The 18,541-nt window shown below is 42.2% G+C and overlaps 1 protein-coding gene across 1 annotated transcript in view; it reads left to right on the forward strand.

The window, feature by feature from the left end:
• Positions 1–18,541, forward strand: part of LOC134223878 (MOXD1 homolog 2-like) — a 634,833-nt gene that overhangs the window by 558,533 nt on the left and 57,759 nt on the right. The window contains exon 4 of the mRNA XM_062703101.1: positions 10,368–10,646. Within this exon, the coding sequence (XP_062559085.1) occupies positions 10,368–10,646 (279 nt within the window). The remainder of the gene's footprint in view (positions 1–10,367; positions 10,647–18,541) is intronic.

Here is an 18,541-nt window from a genome sequence, read left to right on the forward strand (position 1 = left end):
TAAGACCGCAATGATAATAACTCAGGTGTGCTATCGGAATGAGGTCCTAATGGGATGATGGCCAGTGAAATTGAAAGGGTAATAGGAGTAGCCGTTTTTGAAGCGAAAGTAAGTGAAATTGTTCAGTGGTTTGTTTTAGTGCGCAGTTGCAATGTTGCTTAGCTTGTCGAAAGTATCTGAGCAGATGCGTCGCGGGGAATAATTGGAAACCTGTTCACATTTCTCAATAATCAAATAACATTCTTATTAACTATTGACGCAGGATCGACTGTAACTTATATATCCAATTTTACGGCTACGCAGTCTATTTCACAGCTAATCTCAACATACGAATAAACACTTGATATTCAATTAAATTTGATTGAATTTTATAAGCAATCACGGTTTAAATTTATTTCAATTGAAAAGAACAGTAAGATCGACTGAATTACGTTTATTTGCAGGCTTCAAATATGTGCATGAAAATACATTTAAAATCACAACATATTTTTATCTATGTACTAACCCATCAGCACGCGCGCATTCCTGACGTTTATGCAGGATGGTTCGTACTGTGTACCGCGAGCGAGTTTTTTTTTTCGATAGTGTCGTACACTAGTAGAGTATTGTGGTTCAAGATGTAGGACACCACTCATTGCAAGCACGCTTTGTTGTCAAAGTTGTCAAACTTTGTTCCCCGATGAATGATTGGGCTGAAATATTGGCAGTGAACTACAAATATGTTGAAGTTTTCATATGTTATGCATCATTTTTGCCTTTCTCGTACAACGAAGTTGTACCGAAAGGCTATCATTTCACTCCAAAAACGAACTTTTTATAGAATCCTCTGAGACCCATAGTGTTATATACCAATCAACTCAGCTTGACGAGATGAGCACATGTCTGTTTGTCCGTGTGTATGTGTGTGCACAAAAGCTATAAAAAACATTAGACAACTTTTCGTATAGTAATCCTTAACCGATTTTCTCGCAACAAGTTTTATTCGACAGTGGAAGCCTTGTTGATCACTACTGAAATTGATAACGATCGGTCGTTGCGTTTAAAAGTTATGAAGAAAATCGTACATCGGACCATATAAACCCCATATAAGGTTGGTGTCTTAACTAAATGCGAGAAAGGCACCACCAACGCTAGGTGGATTAATCTGGGTTTTTGTTTTCTAACCACTCGTTAAAAAATTACACACTAGGTCAAATTGTTCAAAATAAAAGTAGTTTTGTTTAAAAAAAACTGAAAACAATTGGTTGAAAATTTATTAGTTTGTATGTAGGTAATGGGGGCACTAAGTAGATTATGGGAATAATATGTAATGTGAAATTTATTTATTTATCATCTGACTAAGGCCGGAGTGGCCTGTGCTGCACATAAAAGACTTCTCCATTCAGCTCGGTTCATGGCTGCACTTCGCCAACCACGCAGTCTGCGGAGGGTCCGCAAGTCGTCCTCCACCTGATCGATCCACCTTGCCCGCTGTGCACCTCGCCTTCTTGTTCCCGTCGGATCGTTGTCGAGAACCATTTTCACCGGATTACTGTCCGACATTCTGGCTACGTGCCCGGCCCACCGCAGTCTACCGATTTTCGCGGTGTGAACGATGGATGGTTCTCCCAACAGCTGATGCAACTCGTGGTTCATTCGCCTCCTCCACGTATCGTCCGCCATCTGCACCCCACCATAGATGGTACGCAACACTTTCCTTTCGAAAACTCCCAGTGCGCGTTGGTCCTCCACGAGCATCGTCCAGGTCTCGTGTCCGTAGAGAACTACCGGTCTTATAAGCGTTTTGTAGATAGTCAGTTTGGTACGGCGGCGAACTCTATTCGATCGGAGCGTCTTGCGGAGTCCAAAGTACGTACGATTTCCAGCCACTATGCGTCTCCGAATTTCTCTGCTGGTATCGTTATCGGCGGTCACCAGTGAGCCCAAGTACACGAATTCTTCAACCACCTCGATTTCGTCACCACCGATAAAAACTCGTGGTGGGTGGCTCACATTGACCTCTCTTGAGCCTCTTCCTATCATGTACTTCGTCGACGTGTTGATGACTAGTCCAATCCGTTTAGCTTCGCTTTTCAGTCTGATGTAGGCTTCCTCCATCCTCTCAAAGTTACGTGCCATGATATCAATGTCGTCGGCGAAACCAAATAACTGGACGGACTTCGTGAAAATCGTACCACTCGTGTCAATCCCTGCCCTTCGTATTACTCCCTCCAAAGCGATGTTGAATAGCAGACACGAAAGACCATCACCTTCCCGTAACCCTCTACGGGTTTCAAAGTGACTCGAGAATGCCCCTGAAACTCGAACTACGCACATCACCCGATCCATCGTCGCCTTGATCAACCGTATCAGTTTATTCGGAAATCCGTTTTCGTGCATTAGCTGCCATAGCTGGTCCCGATCGATTGTATCATATGCGGCTTTGAAGTCGATAAATAGATGATGTGTGGGCACGTTGTATTCGCGACATTTCTGCAATACCTGACGTATGGCGAACACCTGGTCTGTGGTAGAGCGTTCACCCATAAATCCCGCCTGGTACTGCCCCACGAACTCTCTCGCAATTGGTGTTAGTCGACGGCATAAAATTTGGGAGAGTACCTTGTAGGCGGCGTTCAGCAATGTGATTGCGCGGTAGTTGCTACAATCCAGCTTATCGCCCTTTTTGTAGATGGGACACACGACACCTTCCATCCACTCCTGCGGCAGAACCTCATCCTCCTAAACCTTGGTAATCACCCAGTGCAGCGCTCTAGCCAGTGCTTCACCACCGTGTTTAAACAGCTCTCCTGGTAGTTGGTCAACTCCAGGGGCTTTGTTGTTTTCAGCCGGCTGATCTCCTCCTGGATTTCCTGGAGATTCGGAGCCGGAAGTCGCATGTCCTGCGCACGTGCTCTTAGGTTCATTACCATACCGCCACCGTTGTCTGCCATATCGCCATTCAGGTGCTCTTCGTAGTGCTGCCGCCACCTTTGGATCACCTCACGCTCGTTCGTAAGAAGGTTCCCGTTTATGTCCTTACACATATCGGGCTGTGGCACGTGGCCCTTACGTGAACAGTTCAACTTCTCATAGAACTTTCGTGCGTTATTAGCGCGGTACAGTTCCTCCGTCTCTTCACGGTCTCGATCTTCCTGCTGGCGCTTTTTCCTCCGGAAAATCGAGTTTTGTCTGTTCCGCGCCGGTTTGTATCGTGCCTCGTTCGCCCTCGTGCGGTGTTGCAGCAATCTCGCCCATGCTGCATTCTTCTCCTCAACTAACTGCTCACATTCGCCGTCATACCAGTCGTTTCTCTGATCCGGAGCCACCGTGCCTAGTGCAGCGGTTGCGGTGCTTCCAATGGCGGATCGAATATCTCTCCAGCCATCTTCAAGAGATGCTGCGCCTAGCTGCTCTTCCGTTGGGAGTGCCACTTCCAGCTGCTGCGCGTAGTCTTGGGCTAGTCTACCGTCTTGTAGCCGCCCAATGTTAAGCCGCGGCGGACGACTCCGCCGCGTGTTGATCACCGTCGAGAGTTTTGAGCGCAGACATACTGCGACGAGGTAGTGGTCGGATTCAATATTCGCACTGCGGTAAGTGCGTACGTTCGTGATGTCGGAGAAGAATTTACCGTCGATTAGAACGTGGTCGATTTGGTTTTCCGTTACTTGATTAGGTGATTTCCATGTGGCCTTGTGGATATTCTCGCGGGGGGAGAAAGTGCTTCGGACTACCATTCCGTGGGAGGCTGCGAAGTTTATGCATCGTTGGCCGTTGTCTTTCGATACGGTATGCAGACTATCCGGTCCAATGACCGGTCTATACATTTCCTCCCTTCCTACCTGTGCGTTTATGTCACCGATGACGATTTTGACGTTCCGCAGTGGACATCCATCGTATGTCTGCTCCAGCTGTGCATAGAACACTTCTTTCTCGTCGTCAGGTCTCCTTTCGTGTGGGCAGTACACGTTCATGATGCTATAGTTGAAGAAACGGCCTTTTATCCTCAGTTTGCACATCCTTGCGTTGATCGGCTGCCATAAAATCACTGGTTCGCGCATCTTGCCGAGCACTATGAAGCCGGTTCCCAGCTTATTGGTGGAGCCACAGCTTTGGTAGAAGGTAGCCGCTCGATGCCCGCTTTTCCACACTTTCTGTCCTGTCCAGCAGATTTCCTGCAGCGCTACGACATCGAAGTTGCGGGGATGTAATTCATCGTAGATTATCCTGTCGCAACCTGCGAAGCCTAACGACTTGCAGTTCCATGTTCCAAGCTTCCAATCGTGATCCTTTATTCGTCGCCTAGGTCGTTGCCGATTGTATCGAGTCGTATTATCTTCTATGTCGTTCGTAATAGTTGCTTTTAAAGGCGGCTTATTGGGCCTGCGCAAACCTCCTGTCTCGTCGGAGGGCCGTCGTGTCAGGGCTGTTTAGCGTCCCACCTAACACCAGGACTTGGGCTTGTGCGCTTTGAGCGGCACACGGTCGCTTTGGCGGAGCCTACTTGCGGATACATGCAGCTTTTTATAGAGGTTTAAAAGTGGCCACTGTCAAACCCCACCACATCCTAGGCAGGCGCCGCAACTCGCAGATGGCCTGGGAAGTAGTCGTCAAGTCCTTGGACATAGTACCTGCTGCCCCCGAAATATGTAATGTGAAATGTGACATTTGAAATGCCAATTTTGAACAATTTGACCTAGTGTGTAAGTTTTTAAAACGTGGTTAGATAAATTTGAACATATTTGTAGTTCACTGCCAAAATTTCCCAATCGAACGTTGGGCAACAAAGCGGCAGCTTGTCAAAGTAGGGCATTTTGTATGAAAAACGGCCTCCGCTGAACACAGGTGTAGGTCATTTGACGTCTCCCTTCTCAATCATCATTTCTCACTTCTGCAAAAGTGAGAGATAAAAAGTTATAAATGATGAGCAGGGCCGGATTTAACCGAAAGGGGGGCCCGGGGCCGACAGTTTGTGGAGGCCCCAATATGTACAAAACAGGTTGGTTTTGTTATACAAGATTTGTGGGGGCCCGGGGCCACGACCGCCCCGTCCCCCCCCATAAATCCGGCCCTGATGATGAGTGAGAAGAAAGGCGTCTCCCTTCTTACTTCGCTCTTCCCACTTTTCATAGTGAGAAGTGAGACGTCTCACTAATTATTTCTCACTTCTCATTGTAAAACGTGAGTAGACTTCTCACCTCACTTTTCACATTGAAACGCTTATAACGTAACATTATAACGCTCTTGAAGACCATAATTTACTCTACAAGAGTGTTATAAAACCAGTATAAAAACAAAATGTTACTAGGGAATACGTCTCTATTCTCACTTCGCACTAATAATTTCTCACTTCTCTATTCTCACTGTAAAAAGTGAGAAAAGTGAAGTGAAAAGAGAGAAGTCTCACTTCCCAAATCGCACTACTCATTTTCACAGTAAGAAGTAAGAAGAAGAAAATAATTGGAGAGAAGTGAGACGTTTCACTTCCCATTTCGCACTTATTTCTCACTTCTTATTGTGAAAAATGAGAGGTGCGATGTAAGTATTGAGACGTCTCACTTTTTACTTAGTACTACTCACTTTTCAAAGTAGGAACCGAGAAATAAGGAATGATTAGTGAAAAGTGAGAATAGAGACGTCTTCTTTCTCAATCCTCATTTCTCACTTATCACTTCTCACTGTGCAAAGTGGGAAGAGCGAAATCAAAAGAGAGACGTCTCTATTCGCTGTGAGAAATGATGGTTAAGAAGTAAGTGAGAAGTCATAACCTGTTTGGCATTATTATCAACTAGTTTATTGTGGACGCAGTAGCGCCCGTGGCAAGTTTTTTTTTCAATATAAACGGTTAATGTGTTGTTCAACGTCTGTTGTCTGTGATTTATTTCATCAAATGCTGTGTCTGGTTGTCTAAGGTTGTCACTGGTTTTGTTTTCTGCATCTGATAGTAAAAAAGTAGTAAAAAAAAGTGTCAAATATTTAATTTTTTTGTGAAAATTTCCCCGCGAGCTGCGTCTGGTTGGACGGAGGCTTCCGAGCCTCTTGGAAGGAGGCTTTCGAGCATCTTGAAAGGAGGCTTCCGAGCCTCTTGGAAGGAGGCTTCCGAGCCTCTTGGAAGGAGGCTTCCGAGCCTCTTGGAAGGAGGCTTCCGAGCCTCTTGGAAGGAGGCTTGAGCCTCTTGGAAGGAGGCTTTGAGCCTCTTGGAAGGAGGCCTGAGCCTCTTGGAAGGAGGCTTCTGAGCCTCTTGGAAGGAGGCTTCTGAGCCTCTTGGAAGGAGGCTTCTGAGCCTCTTGGAAGGAGGCTTCTGAGCCTCTTGGAAGGAGGCTTCTGAGCCTCTTGGAAGGAGGCTTCTGAGCCTCTTGGAAGGAGGCTTCTGAGCCTCTTGGAAGGAGGCTCTGAGCCTCTTGGAAGGAGGCTTCTGAGCCTCTTGGAAGGAGGCTTCCGAGCCTCTTGGAAGGAGGCTTCTGAGCCTCTTGGAAGGAGGCTTCTGAGCCTCTTGGAAGGAGGCTTGAGGCCTCTTGGAAGGAGGCTCTGAGCCTCTTGAAGGAGGCTTCTGAGCCTCTTGGAAGGAGGCCTGAGCCTCTTGGAAGGAGGCTTGAGCCTCTTGGAAGGAGGCTTCCTGAGCCTCTTGGAAGGAGGCTTCTGAGCCTCTTGGAAGGAGGCTTCTGAGCCTCTTGGAAGGAGGCTTCTGAGCCTCTTGAAGGAGGCTTCTGAGCCTCTTGGAAGGAGGCCTGAGCCTCTTGGAAGGAGGCTTCTGAGCCTCTTGGAAGGAGGCTTCTGAGCCTCTTGAAGGAGGCTCTGAGCCTCTTGGAAGGAGGCTTCTGAGCCTCTTGGAAGGAGGCTTCTGAGCCTCTTGGAAGGAGGCTTCTGAGCCTCTTGGAAGGAGGCTTCTGAGCCTCTTGGAAGGAGGCTTCTGAGCCTCTTGGAAGGAGGCTTCTGAGCCTCTTGGAAGGAGGCTTCTGAGCCTCTTGGAAGGAGGCTTCCTGAGCTCTTGGAAGGAGGCTCTGAGCCTCTTGGAAGGAGGCCTGAGCCTCTTGGAAGGAGGCCTGAGCCTCTTGGAAGGAGGCTTCCTGAGCCTCTTGGAAGGAGGCTTCCAGCCTCTTGGAAGGAGGCTTCTGAGCCTCTTGGAAGGAGGCCTGAGCCTCTTGGAAGGAGGCTTCTGAGCCTCTTGGAAGGAGGCTTCTGAGCCTCTTGGAAGGAGGCTTCTGAGCCTCTTGGAAGGAGGCTTCTGAGCCTCTTGGAAGGAGGCCTGAGCCTCTTGGAAGGAGGCTTCTGAGCCTCTTGGAAGGAGGCCTGAGCCTCTTGGAAGGAGGCTTCTGAGCCTCTTGGAAGGAGGCCTGAGCCTCTTGGAAGGAGGCTTCTGAGCCTCTTGGAAGGAGGCTTCTGAGCCTCTTGAAGGAGGCTTCTGAGCCTCTTGGAAGGAGGCCTGAGCCTCTTGGAAGGAGGCTTCTGAGCCTCTTGAAGGAGGCTTCTGAGCCTCTTGGAAGGAGGCTTCTGAGCCTCTTGGAAGGAGGCTTCTGAGCCTCTTGAAGGAGGCCTGAGCCTCTTGGAAGGAGGCTTCCGAGCCTCTTGGAAGGAGGCTTCCGAGCCTCTTGGAAGGAGGCTTCCGAGCCTCTTGGAAGGAGGCTTCCGAGCCTCTTGGATGGAGGCTTCCGAGCCTCTTGGAAGGAGGCTTCCGAGCCTCTTGGAAGGATTATTAAATTATCGTATTGATGTCAGCGATCCAGGTCTGCACCCGGTGGAACCAAGACATGAAGTGCACAATATTGATTTAAATCCGGAAGGCGAACTGTCCGAGGACGAAGATATCAACGTACTGTCGAGGTGATACAAAAGAGGTCAAGGTGTTTCTAGAAACCTGAAAAGGCCGGGAATCAGAGTAGAGGAAACGACGAGAACGCTACTTTGTTGGAATTGTCGGAAATTTGGTCACTTATGGAGAGAATGCAGGGAATCTTCTGTTACGTATGTGGCAATTTAGGGAAAATTTCGACTACCTGTAATAGCCATCCTGGACGGGATACACAGCATAATGGAGAGACTCCACGAAATTCGGGAAACTGAGTTCGGAGTGCATGTTCGGGGACGTTAGCAACCAAACCGTTTTCCAACCCTTTCGAAAATCTCCAAGTAAAGATCAGGACTAGCCAGTTAACGTAGGCATAATTGGATGTAAAGACTAATGCACTCCTTGACTCGGGTGCCGGTATTAGTGTGGCGAACTCCACTGAAATAATTGACAATCAAGGACCTAAACTCTTACCGTCACTGATTAAGATCTCACGGCAGACAAAACGCAATATTCTTGTACGGGTTACGTAAACGTATCGGTGAGATACAAAGAAATTACCAAGGTTATAGCTCTGCTAGTAGTTCCGGAGATTTCAAGGAAACTAATTCTACGGATTAACTTTTGAAAGGCGTTCAATATCATACCAATGATCCAGAAAAGATCAAACTTCGAGGAGATTGCGATGCTGCAACCAATATTATATATATATATATATATATATATATATATATATATATATATATATATATATATATATATATATATATATATATATATATATAACCGAGAATTCGAGCGCACAATATTTTCATTTCTTTCTACATCCAGTAGAAGCACTTCCAGTGCTAGAGAAGGCTGATCCAGACCAGTCTTTGAATATTGCGGGGTTGGAACTTCCAGAACCATCCCGAGCCACGCCGGAGTCGATCGAGATAGAACACGAATTGACGACAGAGGAACGACGAAGATTAACAGAAGTACTAAAAGAATGTTTATGTACTACTGAGGTTAAGTTGGGTCTTTTTGCTCCATTTCTATTGTGAAGAAATTAAGTAGTCGTTTTTTATTCAGATATTTCCTTTTTAGATTGAGGTACCGCTGTTTATACCCTTCGAGAAATGGCTTGTATGTACCAACTCTCGATAGCGCGCCCTCAATCAGTTTCGGCTTCAACAATTAGTGGGATAACACTGATTTTGACCATGCATCGGTACTGAAGTTTAAACATATCTTTGCTTGCGTTCCGATTTCGTTTTTGTACAGAAATCTGATTTCAATGCGTTTGGTATTTCAGAATCTCACCTTCACTCTCAGTCAGATGGTTCAGCAGATCCACCAAATTCGTATCCACTTCTTTCCTAATTATTCAGCGCTATGCAGCTTGGAGATTCGTCTCGTTGGCTTCGAAACTTGCCTAAGATTGAGTTACGTTTTTTTAATTTACTCCATCAAAAGGTGCATTCTTTCTCATATTTTCTTCTTCGTTCAGTCGTGAACTTGAACGAACTGTGACGCCGTTTCATTGCAAGGTTGTTCTATATGTAGGCGAGGAGATACATAAAAGCACGTATTTTGATCCAGAAGTATCTTTTTGGACATTGGATTCAAACAACCAGAGGCCTGAACACAGATAGTTAAGCTACCTTGCTGTAAAGTTTCAAATGTGTGTAAATTTGTTCAGGAACAAAATTTAACGTAGCTGTTGCAACAGCTCTGTTTTCTGCCAACCATTGCAACTATGTTTTTGAACACAACATCAAAATATAATCTTCATTAGTTTGTCTACCTGCGCAATGAACAAAAATGGTAACTCTGCTTTGAAACTTTGCAGTTAACAGCACATAGCGAGCTGTAAGGGAGCAATGACCTAGTGGGGGATGTAACGCCATTAATAATACAAAAGTAAAACAAGTGGTAACACAGTATCTTCTCTCATTGTGGTCCAAAAAAATTCCCTCTTTAATCGCATTGGACTCATTGGACTTCGATTTCATCAATTAATTTTCAAAAACTAGAAACCTGTGCATTGACAGAAAATTCAAATAAATCTGACAAATAGCCATCGAACAGTGACATTTTAAAGTTCTTTTTCTTCACTCATTTAGATTACGCATTGGAAAAATAGTGAAAATAAAAAAACAACAATATTAAGTTATGGCAACTGATAAATCTGAGTAGTTTTGTATAATATCACTACAATCGAATGAATTGGGAAACTATTGCAGACTACGCATGTCGGATAAAGAAAGGAATCAGGAAAGATTATATTCAATCAAACCATTCAACCAACCAACCAATCGTAAGGCCACAAAGTTTAGAAGCTTGGTCTTCCTTTACTCCCCTGTGAGGTACATTGCTTGAAAGTCTATGAAGGTTTTGAACCATTGTTCAGAATTTTCAGAAAAATATTCAGAGCAAGAGATGAATATATTTTTAAAATCTGAACAACGGTTTAAAACCTTTACAGAGTTTCAAGCAATGAGCCTTACAGAGGAATAAAGGAAGATTAAACTTCTAAATATAATGAACCTATTTCGATCTTTCTTGTAAATCGTATGAATATTTTTAAACACATTTTCCATTTCCTTCCTCATTCCAGAACGACACAATGCGGGTGATCTACATGTACCACGACGAGGAACCGCGTGGTTCCCAGTACGCACCGGGAAGCCTGCCGGACCCGGCTGAAGCTTTCAAGCAGGCACGTTCGCTCTTCCTGACGCAACGGGTGAACCAGTCGCCAATCAAGCTCGACGCCCGGATGAAGATCATGGAGCTGCGCAATCAGGACGTGGAGTTGCCTTCCGAGGGGGGCACCCTGCACTGGTGCAAAGTGTTCAAACTGAGCGATATCAATCGCAAACACCATCTGATCAGGGTGAGTTGATTTTTTTTTCTTCTTTCGATTCCCCATTTTTATCGTGCAAGGCAACATGGCAGCCCTAACAGCATTGGAGGCGATAACGAATTTTCGCGCTTGGTCGTGTGTGAAAGCGTGCGCTTCCGGCAACAACATTTTCTGATTGTGATTGCAATTCTTTGTGTAGGATGGGGCGGTTTGGGGTCGGGGGGAATTGAAATGGTTTTTCTTTGTTTTTCCTCGCGTGAATTACGACTTTCGAAATTCGGCGCTGAGTTTGCCCGAAGGCAGAGACACACACACACAGGGCGAGAGTCAAACATGCGTGTCCTAACTCACGTACAGACTTTCACCGCGGTTAAGGGCGGATGTCGATTTGGGGTGTGTGATATATATTTTTGTAATAATATATAATTGGTACAGAGGTGATTTTTGCATGGTGTTTTCTGATTGGACAACATTGAACTCCAATATTTGAGAATGGCAGATAATTCTAATTTTCAACAAACTGACTAAAGTTTTCGTATCTTTGAATTTCACCGAAAAATAGAATTGACGAACACGACGAGATTATACAAAACCTCACTGCAGGATGGATACTATTCGAAATGCCACGTATCCTTGATGCAACCGATGCAGACATCGCTTTTTCTTCTTGGTGACACGTAGACAATTGGATTTTCCTCGTTTGTATTTGCTCGGTCGACACTTTGCCTGTGGGTAACATCCAATCAGCGGAGCATTTGTCTGCTTGGGGGTGAAGGTTGGAGATTCTCTAGAAGTGATTTGGGATGACAGTTACCGGCTTATTGGAGTCACTTGAGGGAAATGGAGGTAATTAAATAAAGAAGCGAACAGCGATTGATGAAGGCAAGGAACGGCGCTAGCGGGGTTGTTGTGACATTCGTAGATGGAATAACGCGATATATCGTGAAATAGGATTGGAAAAAACGTTTATTGTATACAGATAATAAGAAGCAGCCAGAAATAGCGGAACTTTTTACATAGCGATGTATTCATTCTCAATGATATAAAAGACCCTTTTAAATTACATTTCCTAGCCATAAGTGAGTCTGCACCATGCAAATCAAACACTGTGCTAAATGCCACTATCTTAAAACAACACCCATCATCATCCAAGTCATCGCCCTCAGAAGGCAGATCAAGTTTTTCCATATCACGACTGTGCCATCCTGGCCAAAAATGCACCACCCACATCTGACCCACTCCTGTCGTTTGCAACTTCATGCATAATTCCTAGCCATCACGTGCACCGCCCACCACTCTCTCATCACCATCGTTATCGTCATCGTCGTCATTCAGGTACCTACCCAGAAGGAGATTGTTACAACTATCTCGTCCACTCCATGCAACAATGGCACCGGGTCGATGATGATCCTTCATGGTCGGTGACGATTTGTAGCAACACCCGAAATGGCAGACGTGCTCAGAACAATGACGTCCTCGCTCGCTGACCACCAGCACCGAGCGCTGTTCGAAAGTTCAGGTCATGCAAATTCATCGAAAATGCAACGAACCATCAGTGACAAGCATCGTACATGCCGTCATTATTGGTTTGATCTTTGTAAATTTTACAGTGAAGCTTTCGCCGCCAGCAGGATGATTTCACTGTCACCGGTGTTATTTGCCAGAAGGAATGACACAAAACGGTAGGAGGCAGGATTTTAGGCACCATCCACCCATCAACGATAGTCTGTGAAAGTCAATGTTGCAATCAGACGAAGAGGTACATACAGCAGGGTCTCCTATAAGACGCCCAACCCGATACGATCTCTATGACAAACCTAGTACATACACATATTTTTATTGACTCTGGAACAGGTGCAGTAATTAATACACTGAATTCTGTTTTACACGATTATTTTTTACACAATTTTATTTTACACGATTATTTTTTATTTTAGCTTATCTGATTGTAAGAAAGAGAGGTACATAGTATAGAATACGTTCAGGGCATATGTACATGGTCATCTAAGAAATCCCTGAAGTCAGGCCTTAAGGTCTACACACGTAACCAGAGATCTATTGACCTGTTTCAAATATAGATTATGCCCTTTGTGGTACACAGAATAAACTGCGTTCGTGACAAATGGGTATGGTTATCCAAGAACTCCCTGTAGTCAGGCCTTAAAGTCTACACGCATGACTAGAGATCTATTGACCAGTTTCAAATATGGAGCATGCCCTTTGTGGTACACAAAACAAAATGCGTTCATGACAAATGGATATGGTCATCCAAGAATTCCCTAAAGTCAGGCCTTAAAGTCTACACTGGTGTTCAGAGATTTATTGGCCAGTTTCAAATATGGTACACAGTTGTGGTACACAGAATAAAATGCGTTCATGACAAATGGGTATGCTTATCCAAAGAATCCTCGAAGTCAGGCCTTAAAGTCTATACTCGTAATCAGAAATATATTGACCAGTTTCAAGCATGGAGCATACCCTTTGTGGCATATAGAATAGAATGCGTTCATGATAAGTGGGTATGGTTATCCAAGAATTCCCTAAAGTCAGGTCTTAAGGTCTACACAGGTGTTCAGAGATCTATTCGCCAGTTTCAAATATGGAAGATGCTCTTTGTGGTACAAAGAATAAATTGCGTTCATAACATATTGGTATGGTCATCCGAATGATCCCCGAAGTCAGGCCTTAAGGCCTTCACTCGTAATCAGAAATATATTGATCAGTTTCAAATATGTAACATGCCCTTTGTGGTATATAGAATAGAATACGTTAATGACATGTGGGTATGGTCATCCAAGAATTCCATGAAGTCAGGCCTTAAAGTCTACACGCGCAACCAGAGATCTATTGACCAGTTTCAAACATGGAACATGCCCTTTGTGGTACACAGAATAAAATGCGTTCATAACATATTGGTATGGTCATCCGAATGATCCCCGAAGTCAGGCCTCAAAGTCTATACTCGTAATCAGAAATATATTGACCAGTTTCTAAAAAGGAACAAACCCTTTGTGGTACACAGAATAAAATGCGTTCGTGACAAATGGGCATGGTTATCCAAGAATTCCCTGTAGTCAGGCCTTAAATTCTACACGAAATTTATATTGGCGAAAGCACATATGACCTGTTCTAAAAGCGCTCACGAATTATTTGGAAGCTCATTAGGCTAAAAATTTACTTACAATAAGTTTTCAATAATAATCTACTACATGTATTGATATTATTCCGTATCATAGTTTACTACATTACAGGAACGATGCACGATAATTTTTTATTTCATTTTGGTGGAAAGTCCGCCAAATTTCTTGGGGAATTAAAAATTTACATATTTTTTAAAGGAAAGGGAGAACTTTCCCAGTTCGACCGCTCCGCTGTTGGAAAATTCTTTCTAATGCATGTTTCCTTGAGCCAGTTTATTGACTTTTGTTTATCTCAACGATGGGAACCGAAAATCCATAGTCAGTTTATGATTGTCGGGCCATTGTTTTGATTATGTGATGCACGTTTTGAGAACATTAAATTCACAAAATCACCATTAAATTTACCGGCATGTAATTATGCTATAAAATGTTGGTTAAATTCCCAATTAAGTTAAATTTTTGACGTGGGACTACGTATGCGTTTTTATACCGGGGCACACTTTGCAACTACAAAAATAGAAACAAAAATATGATTGTCTCTGAGGTTGTAGGACAAAAGGTCGAAGGTCAAAAGGTCGAAAGGACAAAACTAACTTCTTTCTTCTCTTTTTCTTCCTTCTTCCTCCTTCTTTCTTTATTTTTTCAGTTTTTCAGGAAAGTTTTCTTCCTTCTTTCTTTCTTTACTTTTTTTTGAATTCTTTCTTTCTTCCGTCTTTCTTTCTTCTTTCTTCCTTCTTTTTTCCTTTTTTCATTCTTTTTTCCATTTTTCTTCTTTCTTTCTCTCTTCTTTTTTCCTTCTTTCTTGCTTATTTCTTCCTTCTTTTTTCTTTCTTTTTTCCTTTTTTCTTCATTCTTTCTTCCTTCTTTCTTCTTTGTTTTTTATTTCCCCCATCTTTCTTTCGTCCTTCCCTGTTACTTGCTTCTTCTGTTTACCTTATTTTTTGTTTCCTTGTGTCTTCCTTCCTTCTTCTTTCCTTCTTCTACTTTCCTTCTAACTTCTTTCTTCATTCTAACTTCTTTCTTCCTTCTTTTTGCCTTTCTCGTATACAAAGTATACGTAAAGGCTATATGTTCGCTCCGAAAATGAACTTTTTAAAGGAGGCCCGGAGACCCATAGTGTTATATACCGATCGACTCAGCTCGACGAATTGAGGTGATGTCTGTGTGTGCGTGTGTGTGTGTGTGTGTGTGTGTGTGTGTGTGTGTATGTGTGTATGTATGTATGTGTGTGTGTGCGCAAAACTATGCAAAAATGTCACTCATTTTTCAGGCACTTATCCTTAACCGATTTACTCGCAACAAGTTGCATTCGACGCAGGATACTCTACCATTGTTTCCTATTGAAAATTGGCCAGATCGGACTATGTGCTCGGAAGTTATGGCCAAAATACCACTTTTTTTAGAGAAAATTTTAGTAAAAAAAAATGTCACTCATTTTTCAAGCACTTATCCTTAACCGATTAACTCGCAACAAGTTGCATTCGACGCAGAATACTCTACCATTGTTTCCTATTGAAAATTGGCCAGATCGGACTATGGGCTAAAGAGTAATGGCCAAAATACTATTTTTATAATGCACGAGAAAGGCACCATCACCCCTAGGTGGATTAATCTGGGGTTTTCTTCTTCCTTTCTTCCGCCTTTTTGTTTTTGTTTCTTTTTTCTTTCTACCTTCTTTCTTACTTATTTCTTTCTTCCGTCTTTTTTCATTCTTTCTTCCTCCGTATTTCCTTCTTACTTCATTTTTTCTCTTTTCTTCCTTCTTTCTTCTTTCTTACTTCTCTTTTTCTTCATTCTTTCTCTCTTATTTCTTTCTTTCTTCTTGTTTCCTTTCTTTCTGCTTGTTTTTTATTTCTTCCTTCTTTTTCCCTTCTTTATTCATTTATTCTTTTTTGCTTCTCTCTTCCTTGTTTCTTCTTTCATCCTTCTTCATCCCTTCTTTTTTCCTTCTTCTTTTCTTCTTCCTTTCTTCCTTCTTTCTTTCTTCTTTTATTCCTTTTTTCTTCCTTCTTCCTTACTTATTTCTTTCTTCTTTGTTCCTTATTTCTTTTCTTTTTTCCCATTCTCTGTTACTTGCTTCTTTCTTTTTTTTGCATCCTTGTGTCTTCTCTCCTTCTTCATTCTTCCTTCGTCCTTTTTTTCCTTCCTCCATCTTCCTTCTTCTTTCTTTCTTTTTTGTTCTTTTCTCTTCCTCTGTTCTTCTTCATTCTTTTTTTCCTTTCCTTTCTTACATTATTTTTCCTCCCTCCTTCTTTCTATCTTTTCACTTCTCATTTTTATCACTCCTTATATCACATTTCTCACTTGTCACTTTCTACCCAAATAACTCCCTTTTCACTTCTCACTACGCACTTCTCACTTCTCACTCACTACTCCCTGTTCACTTCTCACTTCTCACTTTTTACTACTCACTATTCACTATTCACTTTTCACTTCTCACTACTCACTTCTCACTTCTCATTTCTCACTTATCAATTCTCACTTCTCACTTTTCACTTCTCATTTACCTATGCTCATTACTCTTTTTTTACGTCTCTCTTTTCACTACTCATTCCTTGTCTTTTTGTCCTTTCGACCTTTTGTCCTGCGACTTTTTGACATTCGACATTATGATACAAATTCGACCTTTTGACCCTTCGACCTTTTGTCCATTCGACCTTTTGACCCTTCGACCTTTTGTCCTTCGATCATTTGACCTTCGACCTTTTGACCTTTTGACCTTCGACCTTTTGACACAGATTCGCCCGGATAAAAGTGTACTATAGGCTCAACAGTGTAAACTATTGAATTACCATACTCTCTACGGTATACAATAGGATATATTGTTTCTTGATGGTTGTCCATATTGTATCAACACCGTGGATGTAATACGTCAACATAGTTCTCTAATGTAAGCATACTTCCAATTGCTTTTAGAACATTTTAGTGCATACAGTTTAATCATTGATAAGTTCTGAAAATTTTGTTCAAATTGCATATAAGCAATATAACAATATTTATCCCATTGCATTATTTTCTTCAAATTTCATTGTTGAGCGGTAAAGCCGTCATAATTAAGAAATCCAATATCGTATTGTTTTACTATAAAAATACAATTCAATCTAATGTAATTTGAACGGTTTTCTTTGGATATTTCAACAATATATTTACGATCAGAGCTTAAAATATTCATCTTCATGAAGCAACTTCGGTCCGAATTTTGACTAACATCGCATGAATATTCAAAACATAGAATGACATAGTCAGACGACTACTCCACGAACTCATTCATTCGACTGTCACTGAGTGTGTTTACTATGTGCAGAAAAAAACATAATTAGCATTGTTTATGTTGATGTTTACCGTTGAAAGTGCCTCGCGGATGAAAATCGAATTCAGTCCTGTGTGATAAATCACTTTACTCATTTGAAACGTGTTCAGATTTCAGATAATTTATCGATTTGTAAAATGTGCATAAATATTCAATGACTAATATTCAACTGAATATTGACTGTCCAGAGGCGACTATGAATGTGTCGGAAGTGAAATGACAAGTGAAAAAAAATGACTTCACCAAAAATTTTCGATTATTTTACACTCTATTTACGATACACTCTATTGTTTGATAAAAAAGTGTATGAAAATATCTCAAATTTTATATAGTTACGATATCTAACAACCAGGACGTTCTAATGCGAAAACTTCATTTACAATTTAATGAATGGTGCATAACAATACATTCTAATGTATTTCTATTATTTCATCTACAATAAAATCTATTGTAAATTTATTGTGTTGTATAGTTATGTTACAATAAATTGTATTGTTTTTCTATAATATTTTTTATTTGGGCGTCTCTGAATGTTGATATATCAGCCGTTTTTCGATGGATTATCAATTCGCTTGGACCATTCGATCAAGCAGAAGTCTCCAATATATTAAATTATTGAGTTTAAAATATTTCCCATTAAAATTTGCAAACAGTTTCGCAAACGATTTTGGGTGATTAACCAATCTCATATGTGCATCGCAAGCACAAATGTATCATTTTTATGAAACACAGTTTGATCATGTTTTCAAAGCCAGTGGACACGGCCTCTATTGGTGGCGGTAGTTGACGATGATTGCTGTTACTGTTGTCCAACCGTAATGAAGACATTTGGTAGTGGTATTTGTGGGGTTTATCGGCGATGGTTGCTGCATGAAATTAATTTGCATCGGTGGCGTCTGCAGCGACTTGGGGTGGCCGACATGGTATCGAGTATCAGAACGTCGGCTCCAGGGGCACGGTCACCTCAATTCGGAAGCTTTGTATCATCGCCTTCACAGCCTTTCTCATCACATACCTGACGGAAAGGGAAGTGAACAAAAAGGAATGTGGATGGGAGAACAAAGCAAAAGTTTGGAAAAGTTCCCTTAAAGAGGGCATACAACGCATAAGCATAAAAGAGCTTATATCTCCGGGTTATGAACAACAAAATACTCTGTTGGTTCAGGTTTCTGAAGTCAATTTCACTAAGTAACAACAAACACTTACCAAATATTTGGAAACGCAATTGCGCATAGACTGGGCAGTTACATATCAGATTAAAAGAAGTTCCATAATTGGAATCACAACTATCACAAACAGATGATTTAACGCGTTGAATATTTTGCATGTGATAGTTCAATCAGCAGTGACCTGTTAAGGCCTTGACTAAGACACTGTAATTCTGTTTAGATATATTAGCTAAATAACTTGCTACTTCCGGAGATGGTTCCCGGATGTACAATTTTGTTTCATGACATGAATCCAGACTACTCCAA

Source organism: Armigeres subalbatus, chromosome 3 (genome assembly GCF_024139115.2).
Source record: "Armigeres subalbatus isolate Guangzhou_Male chromosome 3, GZ_Asu_2, whole genome shotgun sequence".
Taxonomy (NCBI): domain Eukaryota; kingdom Metazoa; phylum Arthropoda; class Insecta; order Diptera; family Culicidae; genus Armigeres; species Armigeres subalbatus.